General features: G+C 38.6%; 1 protein-coding gene across 3 annotated transcripts in view; it reads left to right on the forward strand.

The window, feature by feature from the left end:
- Nucleotides 1–5,513: 5,513 nt before the first annotated feature.
- The window catches only part of LOC104943489 (arf-GAP with coiled-coil, ANK repeat and PH domain-containing protein 2), a 47,464-nt gene continuing 39,465 nt past the window's right edge, over nt 5,514–13,512 (forward strand). For all 3 annotated transcript variants that reach the window (XM_010768925.1, XM_010768928.1, XM_010768926.1), the window contains exon 1: nt 5,514–5,893. In XM_010768925.1, the coding sequence (XP_010767227.1) occupies nt 5,841–5,893 (53 nt within the window). In that variant the 5' untranslated portion in view covers nt 5,514–5,840. The remainder of the gene's footprint in view (nt 5,894–13,512) is intronic.

The following is a 13,512-nucleotide window of genomic DNA, read 5'->3' on the forward strand; positions in this document are numbered from 1 at the left end:
CCCCCTCCTCTCCTGTTGCCAAGAATTCCCCCTCCTACCTACCTCCTCTGGACTGTCGTCGCACTGAAGGATATGTGATTCTGACCTTGGAAGGAGGATCAAAAAGAAATAAAACATTAAAAAACCAACTGCTGAATACCAGGGCTCTCTCTGCGTCAGCCCTGCAGGAAGCCAGGGGAAACCCCGCGGTCTAACTACAGATATCCGAGACATGGCACTGATTCTGGGTGCACTTCAGACGGTTCTTATTTTTGTTTCACTTTGTTTTTTTTACACATTTTCTTTCCACCTTCAGTATATTTTGTGATTTCAAAAGTTGGACAGGGTGATGACCAGAGAGGTTTGTTGTTGTCCCTTCATCTGACCTGGTACGTCATGTAGGCTCTTCATATTGGACTAATAGTGTTAAGGTCACTGAAGAGCTATGTCTCTAAAAGCACAATATGGCCTACATTATCAAAATGCAAAAAAACATCCAAATTTGACATCATACAACCATGTGCTGTGGTTTCTCATGTTGATGCTTGCAGTTAGCTGTTTGGTTTTAAAAAAACACAGAGTGTGAGTATTATATTGGCATGATGCTGATTTCTGCCCAGAACTTATTACATTCTGTCTTTACGAGCAAGAACACCACATTAAACCTTATTTCAAATCTGGCAATACAACAAAAACATGTATACCTCACAGAATCTACACAACATAGGTATTTTAAATCTACTTTTCAATTTGAAGTACAGGTTTCGTTACAAGAGAAACTTGTTTTGTATTGGTAAAAGGTTTTAACATTTGATGAGATTTTTCCAAATTAGATTGAAAGAAAAGCTGATAATTAACATTTCAAGCAGTTCAGTTAGTTAGTCAGTTAGGCCCCTGAGTTTTTCATAGTCATAGGATAAGTGAAATCGGCACGTATAACCTTTATCTCTTTAAAATAGTAGGAGGGACAGTGTCTCAGTCCCATAACAGTGTGCCGTCTGTCACCATGCCACAAGGCTCTTATGTAGATCTGAAACAGAAGAGACCAGTGCTCTCGCTTTCAAATGGTTTCTAGTATCTGATTTGTCATCGACCAGGTGAGAGTATAGCTTTTTAGGAAAGTTTAATCTTAAGGATTGTGTTAACTTATCACCCGACTTCATCACATTTGTATTGATTGTTGTCTAATCTACTTAAGTGTCTTGTGAGATGCAGCTTGGGAATGTTGAAGGAAGAGTCGTTGTGATGCTACTGACTTTAACAAAGCAGACGTCGGCAGTGGCGTGAACCGCTAAGGCTAATTTGAGGTGGATTTTGTAATGTGAGGGGTTCTTATAAGCGTCGTGAAAGTCTTAAAAAATGTTGGATTGGACACAAATATTGAGAAAGAGAACAATGGTCCTAGTGCAACCGAAATAGCATTTTTAAGTTTTTCACTGTCATCGATGAGTTGACTATACAGAGTTGAATGATTGCCTTGAGAGAAACGTATATAGGAACCCTGAGTTCTGTGTGGTGATCTCTTCATTTTCTTCTGGCCCTTTAATTCTTCACAGTGACTGAAAGTGTTGAGCTATGTGTTATAGAAATACAAAAGATCATAGACCAACAGTATGACTTCTGCAAACTTCTCTTTGCAGTGAATTCGGTTCTTGTATTTAAGTTCTAGGTGGCGGTTTGGCTCCATGGCGGAGGTTAAAGCATCTTTCTCTTGGCCATCGCCATCAAACAACCAGCTCTCTTCTGAGCAGTTAAATATCACATGAATATTGCAGCAAAAGAGGAATATGTGTGGAAATACAGATGTTGATGATACTGTTCTATTGTGTTCTATGAATTGGTGAACAGATACGAAAATAAGATTGGTTCTCGCTCAAGACAAAAGGACCAAATCGTCCGAATCGTGACTAACATGATCACTCTGTAGGTGGTTATAATGTCAAATGTGCCTCTTATGTATTTATGTACATGTGTGTAAAAATAACAGGCTATGCTCCGATTTACTGTTTATTTTCGCTTCATGTCCACTGTCTTGCTTTTTCATACTGCACTGCTTCTGCCCCGTTTGGTTTGTTTTCTAAGAATGACAGACTGTTAAGCACTGTGTGTGTGTGTCCCACAAATGACTTGGATGTCCAGTTTGCATGTCCTTAATCATCCGATTGCGTGTATTCTGTTATTGTTTTTGTCGCCTATCATTAAACAAATGTTGTTAGGAACTCTATTCTCCGTCTCATGTTTGATCTAAGGAGTCAGAATTATATAAACCTGAAACATGCATAAAATCTTTCTTTGACACTTTCTGTCTGATTAAAGCCTCTAGCTTCTGCAAATAAACATCAGTCTCTGATCATGTACTGAAAAATGTACAATTTTAAAGTTTTATCCCATGCAACTAATCATCTATTTTAGCAGTGATGCAAAAAAGTACACGTCCCACAAAAACATGAAAACATACTCTATTATTAATTTTCATTTAGTTTGCTTATAGAAAAATATATTAAAGGAATATAAATAAAATCAAACATCCAAACATAAAGCATTTACTCAGTCACACATGTACATACGTTTTTGAGGTACTTTCTCTTTAGTTGAGTACTTCAATGTTTTACTACTTTGTACTTCTACAGTTCAAAAGTAAATCCTGTACTTTTACTAGACTACATTTATTTAATACCTTTAGTTACTTTGCAGATTTGGATTAATGACGTGAAATATAAAACAAAACTTAAATAAGACTTTAGTTAAACCTGGAGTAAATACACAAGCTACCCTGCAGTATACAAAGTAATTTAAACTAGCTGCAAGCTGCTACTCTTTACTAGCTTTGATAACACTTTAATGCATCATTATTTGTATGAAAACGATTACAAAATATAATATGGTGTGGACTAGTGCGTTGGTGTTCGGATCAGAGCAGCACACGTTCAAACCCAACTACAGTATAGTCAGCATGTCGGTGTCCCTGGGCAAGACACTTCACCCCAAATTGCTCCTGTGGGGATTGCCCACACAGTATTGAGTATGTAAGTCGCTTTGGATAAAAGCGTCCAACAAGAAATATGTAATGTAATATTTATGATTCTGACATGGACCAATCTGCATAATGACTAATTTTACTTTTGGTACTTTAGTTATATTTGATGCTAATATTGTTGTACTTCTACTTGAGTAAGGATTTGATTGCAATACTTTAATTTTATAACAGAGTATTCCTACACTTTGGAAGTTCTACTTTAATTACTCAAGTATAAGATCCGAGTACTTCTTCCACGCGACATAAGAACTCCAGTAAAACCACCAGAGGGCGCTGTTACACAACATATGTGTCATTCCCGTTGGATTTCCAGTAATTATTACAGGATGAAACTGGACTATGTTCATGCAAGGATTCTCCTTGATGGTTTACAGTTTTCATTTAATCACAAAACCATGCAAGTGGTCGAGAAATTAGGATAAAATGTCAAATGTTTGTGATATGATTGTGGAGTAAAGGCTACAGAGAACCACGGCGGAATAGAAATCAGGAGGTTGTCCTGAAGAGTCTGTCAACTCACACAAAGATCGTATAGAAAAACACAGAGGCATCACCAGTTTCGGAGGATAGACGCATTAAAGGGGCTCATAATATTGCTGTCATACATAAATAAATAAATATATGCTCAGGGGTCTTAAAAAGTATTCAAAGTTGATAAATCAATTTAGATCAAATGAAGGGTATTAAAAAGTATTAAACGACATTTTCCAAGGTATTATATTTTGTAGCTTGTTTTCAATAAGTATTGTCCAAAGAGGTTGTATTCTAAAGTTTTCCTGAATGTAATCATTGCGTAGGAATCTTTGTAGTTTATTTATGGCATCCCGTTGGATTTGACTTCATCTGAACAGGACATAGCGCGCTCACTGCTTGATAGCCCGCGAAGGTCCGTTTACGCCGGTTGTTAAACAACATCGTTACTGGGAAATGCAAGTTTGGGTCCAAATGGTTGGAATATAAGGAGGAAGGACAATCAATAGCTTACTAAATGTGCTTGTGTCGCCAATGTAACCGGTTAAAACTCAAAGTGGCAATGAGGTCTTAAAATGTATGGAAAGGGTCTAAATTAAGGTATTCAATTTGACTTCAGGATTCCTGCATACCCTGATGCTATAGAACATAAATCCGATCCTTCTTCTGGGTTATCTCCTAATTGTTATTTCGATTTATTATCTTTTCTTTAAAATGACACCCTAGTTCATTTCCAAACTGATGCTTCAAAATCTACCTGAACGTGTGTTTTTGTCCTTAAAAAGGGACATATTTCCTGCAAATAGATAAAGAAGCTTAATTACGCAGTAGGCCTACTACAATTTTCCTATAAAACTATTTATGTCACTGACAGCAGTTTCTACATTATCTTGTTAGCCTTAGAGAAGGTAAAACAAATATAGTAAGTATGGAAATATTAGACTCAGCTTCTAAAATAAATATTAGCTTGTAAATCCCTACCGCCTATGTGTAGATCAGAACTTTGTTTCTCTACAACAGTAAAATGCGACTTGATGCAACAATGTTATCTGGAAATGTTACATACATAATTATAGTTATATCCACACATTAAGGCAACTTTTCTGCACAATTATTCATTGTACTTTTTATACTTCAAGTACATTCAGCTGATGATACGTTTGTACTTTAACTTAAGTACGATGTTGAATTCAGGACTTACTTAATTAAGTATATTTTGATAATAATGTATTCTTACTTTTACTCAGAGGTGGGAGAAGCACTCAGATATTTTACTTGAGTGTACGAATACTCTGTTACAAGGTAAATTTCAGGGTAATGTATATATTATATACATTGATTTAAATGATTGATGCATTAAAGTGTTATCAATTACTTTGTATGCTGCAGGGTAGCTTCGGAATTTTAATCCAGGTGTAACTAAAGTTTTATTGAAGTGTTGATTATATTTCATATTATTATTACAAATCTGTAAAGTAACTAAAGGTATTAAATACATGTAGTGGAGTTAAAGTACACGATTTACCTCGGAATTGTAGTGGAGCAGAAGTGCAAAGTAACATAACATAGGGCGGCTGTGGCTCAGTGGATAGAGTGCTGGACTTCTAATCAGGGGTTACCAAATTTGAGTCCCCGTGCAGTCAGCATGTCGTTGTGTCCCTTGGCAAGACACTTCACCCCAAATTGCTCCTGTGGGGATTGTCCACAGTAGGCTACTGAATGTATGTAAGTCGCTTTGGATAAAAGCGTCTAACAAAATGACATGTAACATTTAAAGTAGGCGTACAAGTATCTCAAAATTGTACAGTAGGCCTACTTGAGTAAAGTTCCCACCTCTGCTTTTAACTCCAGTAAAGCAGCTGAATACTTCTTTCAGCATTGATCACTCATCAATCATTCTCTCTGTTAATGTTTGCTGTAAATCCAAGAATTCGTAAATCCCAATAAACAACAAACCCTTGCAACCTGCAACACATGCTCTGGGCAGTGATGCATCTTGTCTCAGTATAGACGATCTGTGTGAGTCAGTAGTATCTGCGTTGAAGGAAAGCTGCTCTCCCACACTGGCTGCTATGACCTAGCTACCGGAGGACACTTTCTGCTCTCAGGACTGACCGCTGCGTCTCAGATAGTTTGTTGTAGCGTTTTTTTGGCAACCATTCCTTCAACATACAGTCGTTTATGGTTGCATTGCTGCGACTTTTTAATCGTAGCTGCTAGCCTCTGGGGCTAGCAGAGCAGTGACAGTGAGGAACCAGCTGGTCAGGAGTACAGTAACGTTAGCAACAAGCTAATTAGCCTGGATTACTGTCTTTAATCACAGAGAGTGTGCGTGTTTACTCACTGCGGCAAAATGAAGATAACTGTGGAATTCGAGGAATGTCTGAAGGACTCCCCACGGTTCAGGTGAGTGCTGACAAGCAGGCTTTAGTTCCTGTTATTTATTTATTTCCCTACAGGAAAAGTATTCAGTTAGCTTCCTGCTAGCTGCAGCTAATCACCGGTAACTAGCCTGCTGTTTGATGGCTGCCACTTTTCTATTTCTGTCTGTTAAGAAAGCTGGGGCCAGCCGGGGAGCATGGGGTAGGAAACCACACAGAAACTCTCTGACCGGGGTGCAAGCACATAGGAGCAGTGGCAAGCTGTCCTGGTTTATGTTTTCTGTAAATGAATTATGTAAGGATAGGAATGAATATTAAAAATGAATGCTGGAAGTGACAGTCTGTGCCAGTAACCTTAATTTGCCATTGTTTAAAATGCCATGCATACAGTATGGGATTGTGCCAGAACCACTCAGACTTTAATGTTGTATTGTTTGCAGCAAATCACACTGTATCACACTTTCTTATTCAACTGGAAATACATCTACTCTGGGCAGCTTGTATTGGCAGGACAGGACTTTAGGATATCAACTTAAATGTATTTACACATGTCACATATTGTCAAATCAGGTGTTTCTTTGATGAATCAATGGATTGTTTGGGCCATGATAGAAAAGATTGTCCATCAAACTTTCACAAATGTTAACATAATCCGTATATGATATTCCAACACCTCGAAACTATACTGTATAAAGGGATTTTGGAGGGTGGTAAATATTACAAATCATTTAACAAGTCTACGGTTTTTGTTTTTTTTAAGTGAAAAATCCACAATTATTAGGTAAAATACTGCAAAAGACGAACAAGTTAATAGTCACATTTATAAGTTGAACCCAGCCATTTTAGCATTAAAGCATGATGTGAGTGATATACACAGTGGATGAAAATTAAAGCATAAAGTCGCAGACTGTGCCAGTACTCATCATTTGCCACTCTTTACAAATTAAAGCCTACAGTAAAACACTTTTGACTTTATAATCAAAGTTTATTTATATAGCCCAATATCACACATTTTGCATTTGTCTCAGTGGACTTAATTTTTTTGTAAAGTATCTCTTCTGCAGTTTTCTCCGGTGGTGGGCGTTGGTGTGATGTATTCCTGGCAACATTGGCGCTTCTGACACCATCTCTCGCACTTTTCTTCAATTTGTCGACTTTAAAAGCGGTGAAAATAGGATGTTTGCTCTCTACTTCCTCCTCACTCACTTTGCGTTATCCAGAGATTTGAGAAAGCGCCTCCTTCCTCCCTCCGCTCCCTCGGCTGTTGCTGCAACATCCTCTCTCTCAAAATCAGGAACAGATGTTAACATTCAGAGGTTTGAATAAAGGGAAACTTCCCAGTCAGCTGTGTTACTTGGCCTGAATAATACTCTAGTGACATTCTCCCCTCAGAAGACTGCTTCGACATGACGATCTCAGTCATTATTATACATTTATACATGTATATTCAGTGTATTTATTTATTTATTTTACCTTTATTTAACCAGGATAGGTCTCATTGAGATTAAACATCTCTTTTTCAAGAGAGTCCTGGCCCAAGAATGGTAACAGCACAGTTTCAGACAGTTTTACAGTTACAGACAATTAAAAAAACACACAATCACAACACAGTCATACACAAAGTTTAGCCAAAGCATTTACAGACACAGCTAGTAAAAAGTGTAGTATTTCTTTATAGTATTAGCATCATCTTTATAGTATTAGCATCATCATCATCATCCTCATCATCATCATCATCATCCTCTTACATAATCACTTTGCTGGATTCCTGATAACAGGACGAGTCACTGCAGATGGTTTAAAGTTGTGTGTCGTTAATGTAGTTAATCAAAATAAAGCTGTGATGTGGAGGATACATTGTCAGACTGAAACTGAGACCTATAACCAATACAAATGAGTCCTTAGTTCATACCCTTTCATAATAGGCTTCAGACGATACTTCCTTTTTGAAAATCAATCGTTTTTTTAACAAGACTTGAACCCCGATTGTTTGCATATTTAGGAAGGCAACAATTTCCAACTCCAAAATCTGTTGCACCTTTTATTATTCTTATTCATTTTTTCAACAGGTTTTGAAATTAACTAAATGAATAAAGACAACTTTGATTGTTTGATTTCTCAGTCTTGTGTAGTAAACTGAACATCTTTGGGTTTGACAGGGAATTGGCTGGAAGGTTTTACTTGGTAACGTTTTGTTTCTCTTACAGCCTTGGTATACAGTAGCTCATCTTTTGTCTGCAAATTGTATTCCGTCATCCTCCAGTTTCCTACTCGTAAAATGTTTCCTGCTCTGTTGGATGAGGTCCAAACGTTTTCACTCCAGAGTGGAGTCTTAGTTTAGTTTTATTTGGCTTGTTTTCAATTTGTACAAATGAAATAACCACATTAAAAGTAATAATTACCAATCGGTCAGTACTTGTGAAATTGTGACCAACAAAAGCAATCATAGGCCTCTTAAAGGTCCCTTGTCATGCTTTTCCGGTTATTACCCATCCCCTTGTGTGTTTTGAAGGTTTTTATGCATGTAAATGGTCTGCAGAGTCACTCAGGGAGTAAAACTCTAACACAGAAAAGACCTCACCAAAACGCCTCGTTGGAGATTTCTCATTTTCTTCCTGGGTACTCTGACGTGGGGATACCCAGAGGCCACACCCTCTGCCAGCCTTTCACGAAACAAAGCTTCCCAAACCTTTCAGTTATTCATGCCGGATATGTACAGCGTAGGGCACTGAAGAACGATGCTGTTCCTACTTTGTTTGGACCAGCGGGAGATTCGGGTACACAACCTGTAAGTATTCATTGTTGTTTGTGTATTTATGATGTTTAAAACAAACAAGGTATCTACCACGACTGTTTAAATGGGTAAACGTTTTTCGGGCTACTACGTTGGCATCGCGGAGAAATGCTCTCCGCAGACCCATNGAGAGGCTCGTTGCTGCGATCTGCTGCGAGGCTTCCGCTCCTCGCGGCAGATCGCAGCAACGACGTGACCAATCGGAGCACACTGGGCTCACAAGGAGGGGGGGGCAGGAGCTCCAACAAGCCGTTTAGGACAGAGAGTGAATACACATACTTTACAGAGATGCTGTATGAGAAACCAATGTGAGTTTGGAAAATTGCACAGTATAAATCTATTTTAGTATACCTCAACAATGGAATTATGATCAGTGGAAATAGCCATGACATGGGACCTTTTTAAGCAAAAAATAATAAGTATGTATCAGAGTTACTATGTCTGACTCTAGCCTCCAAATATAGGTTATTTTACGCAAATATGGTTCAGCCGTTTTTTGTAAACACACTGCTTCAGCTGAGCATTTTAACTCAGTTCAAACTACATATCAAGTTACACAAGAGAGAAACCTGTCATCTGATTCAGACTTGGGCACATTCTCTGCCTTGTAGCTTTAGTGATAACATACATTGGACTTGTGCACCACTTACAAATCTAAATGAAGGATCTCCAATCTTTTATCATGTTGGTGTGATGGGAAGCCACTACCCATAATCCTCTGCAACCTGGAGTCTTTATCTAAGCTTTGAGTGCCCTTTGTCCTTTACCAGAATCATCTGCCAACGTTTCCTGTAGCTCCTGTCAGGTTGGGACTGGTCAGAGATTTCCACAGCCCCGTTTTCAACTTTGACCACCGTTGTTTCGCTCTTATATTTCCATCCCCCACTTGTTATGTTTGGCCGGAGAGGAGGACATAAGGGGAGAGAATGGATGAAAACACGGAGCAGCTCTCACTCGCTCAACATCTGTTTCCATTTTGGTGTTTGCTTTTAAATGTGTGCTAGGGAATATGGAGCCCCCAAATGTGGAGAGGGTTGTTTTCAAGTGGTAATTTGGCACACCCCACTTTTCTTTTTTTTTGTTGCTCTCATCCTCATTTAAGTTGGGAAGCTGTCTTTAGTGATAAACCACGCTTTCAGCCCGGAGGAGAGATGCAGTCTTTTTGGCAGTATACCCTGCTAGCCTACTTTCCACATGAGAGTTTAGACTCTTTCCTGGCTCCTCTTCAACTATGAGAGTGGAACATTCCCTCCAGAGGCCATGGCTTTCTCCCCAAATGTGTAGGGATACATATTTTACATTTTTAATATGCCTCTCTTTCTTGCAAGATCCAAAAAGAGGCAAAACATGTATTGAGTTAGCAGTATGTTGTTTGTATTTTGAACAACAATTGTTGATCAAATCTTGGGCTATATATTGATATTAAATGGATAATATGATATAAAACTAGATATCATCTTACATTTTGGATAAGGTTATGTTAAGTGGTGTCTTTTCTTGGCTTTAAAGGATGCTTCACAGTAAGTGATGTCATTTTCTGAATCGAACAGACTGTTCTATTCTTTGCCTTAGCCCGCTTAGTCATTCAATTCACATGACATTTAAATATTGAATGAAAGAAACAATGTCGTCACAATTAGATTTTCTTAATATTGCCCAGCCCTGTGAGCTGAAATGTTTCAATATTTGATTCACAATGAGCCCACAAAAGTAAGCACAACACCAAGACATTTAAAAATAAACGTCATTAGAGTGAGACAGTAATGTTTTGATACGTAATACTAGACCTGAAGTACCCAGAAGTGAGCTCATTTCTGCAATTAGCAGCAGCTTCTCTCCCTGTCTTCACTAGCTCCTTAATCATGATGACACGAGAGCTCGCCCCTGATTGGTTTAGCTGATTCTGAGCTCAGCAGAAAGCCATGGTGTGACGTCATTGGTCCAACAGCTCCCGGTTGCAGTTCTCCTTAAAGTCTCTGACGGCAGCTGTAGAGACTGATCTCTGGTGGTCTCTCTGATACAGAACCCAGAGTCTGACGAGGGCGATCGTACCGCCATACTCCCCGATTAGTTCCACAGGGGAACAAAGGCTCGTTGGCATGTTGATTTGTTGCGGTTTGATTTCATTTACCTTTGTTTTATTTGTTATTAATAAACAAAATGAACAGCTAATAAAATGGGAGAACTCTTGCTGTGTCGGTACATATAGACAGTTAGATTTCCTTAGTATAGGGCAGCGTATTTTAACAAAAAATGTTAATGTTCACCTTTACAGTCTTTCACCAAAGATTTTCACCAACCTCTGATATTTGAACCCAAACAATAAATCAATTCATTGAGAAAAAGGTTGCCCAACAATGTGAATAACAGTTAGTTGCCCCCCCAGTTTACTGCTGTCAAAGGTTGTTACTCCTGTTGTTGACTATCACTCCTCAGTGTTACAGTACATTAGGTCAATGCTGTAGTTATGACTATCGCTTCCTTCCTAGAGCTTATGTAATACCTAGCAGGGCGGAGGATGAACAGTGAACTCAAGATAGGCCTAAATGTTTTCTCATTACACGTAGACTTTCCCAAGAGCCTGTGTAACTGTTTATCTTTAGGGAATGACCTCATCTTGTTGATGTTGTTGTTGAATCTTCTGCGTCTAATGGAGGGTTTTTACCACAGTGGGACCCCCCCCCACCCCCTCCATATCATCACCACTGCTCCGCTCTCTAACAATTACAGGATCTACGTCACAGCACTGAAGCTCACCCCATTCTTCACTTTTCCATCCACACTAACAGAAGTGTTGAATAGTTGGCCACCAACACTACTGTCATTTCAGTAGAGTGGAAACAACTTAATTCAGTCATGAGAGACATAAATGACAATAAAACCCATTTGTTATATTTCTTACACATTAAAACATTGTTAAAGGCATAAGCTCCAGAGAAATGAAGAGTTGAAATAACACCACTGGACACTAAGCTGTGGAAATGTGGCATATAATTAGAAAACATCAAAGGAAAGTTGTTCTGAGGGGCTTTTCAACTGTCAGACATATCTAAATAGGATTAGTTATACTCATTTAGAAGTAAGCCTGCTTTGAGCTAACTGTAGTTTAAAGCTGTGTTATGTAGGGAAAAAGAAATATGGCATTAGAGTCAATGTTGACATCCAATTACTTTATTAAGCACCGAGGCAGTAAATGTATTTTGACAGTTATCCTCATTATAGGTTCATGTGTTCATTATCATCTTGATGAATCAATGTATACGTTTAGGCAAAAGAAGGAAAAGGCAGTTATTGAACCATGGAAGCAGAATTTCAGCCAACCCCTGCTGAACATCTGCATCAGGAAATATCTTCCATTGGAGGATAGGGAAAATATGTGAAGAGCAGATGGTGTTGGAGTGTCAGCTTATGTCTTTGAAGTGCTGAGGTCTGTACCGCAGTCTCTTGTGTTGGCAGCGTGAGTGACAAACCTGTTAAAGTGGGTTCGAGTGCACACAGCCTCAGAGCCAGAGAGAGGCACGCTTTGTTTTGGTTCATGGCCACTGAATCACTGCGAAAGAATGAGGTGTCTCCGTTTTATAGTAGATGTTACTCTGTAGTCAGAGCTCTGAGTTAGAGGTGGAGGGAGAGTTGCTCAGCAAGGTTCCAAGGCTTTGTTTGTCTTTGTTTTTAATGTTGCCTGGATCTTTGGCAGTATAAGAACTTTAGTCACCCACTACTAAAATAACAGTGTTTTGTAGATGTGTACTCAGGGTAAAAACAATAAAAGACAGATTTAGTGGATTCCTAGGAAACCCTGTGTGTGTTGGCGCCTTGTCTACCCGCCACAATTTAAGGTAGTATTGTGGACTCAAACAGTGACTATATAATGTTCTTAAAATCACATTATATTTAATCACGCTTTTTATAGCTTCTCAAATCTACTTATTTTCAATGTTTTGTATAATTGAATAGGCTTATTTTGAGTTTTGGACTCCCACAATTTAACAATGTCCCATTTTTAACAGTTTTTACGACATGTAAACTATGTAAACCTCCAAAGCTGATAAGAAACTTAAGCTGCCATCATCATGTGGACAGCTTTCGATGGGCTTCACACTCACACGGGTCATAACCTAAATGAGGAAGCATGATAAGGTGTTGGTATACTGTCATATTACTCATTTAAAACAGCTTTTAACATTGCATTTTAATCGTATTTACCATACCAATATAATCCAAAACTGTCTTCTCTTCTGGACATACATACACCGTGGACGTCTTTAGTGGATACCCTGGATTAGAGTTGCTTTGCGTGATATTTGTCCACTCAGAGAGAAACAGGAACAAACATTCCCTCAGTGATGCTGAATCGGCCTCTTTCTCACTGATGTGGTCAACATGCAGCCTTTTTTCCTTCCTCCTTTCATGAACTGTAGTCTCCTTTTACCAAACGTCTCTTTATTTAGCCCCAGCTTCACCCTCACACCCAAACGGCACTTAAGACGTCTCAGTTCCCTTTTTCATATTGTTACATTTAGTGAAAAAGCTAGTTAAAGATTGACAAGATAAAGAGATGTGGGACATAATAAGATCTGTCTTTACTGAATGAATAACACCAGTGTAGTCATAGCAAGTGCTATTAAGGCTGCTCACCTAACACTAGGTGTTCTAGTTCTTTCATATAAGTAGTTTGACTGTACATTCATTAGGAGAGCGGACTAGAATGAGTTAATGACTTGGAGTTTAAAGCTAAAATGTACACAAGTTTGCGTGGGGATAACACCATACAGTGTAGTCATAGCAAGTGCTATTAAGGCTGCTCACCTAACACTAGGTGTTCTAGTTCTTTCATATAAGTAGTTTGACTT

Source organism: Notothenia coriiceps, unplaced genomic scaffold (genome assembly GCF_000735185.1).
Source record: "Notothenia coriiceps isolate Sejong01 unplaced genomic scaffold, NC01 NC01_scaffold00006108, whole genome shotgun sequence".
NCBI lineage: Eukaryota > Metazoa > Chordata > Actinopteri > Perciformes > Nototheniidae > Notothenia > Notothenia coriiceps.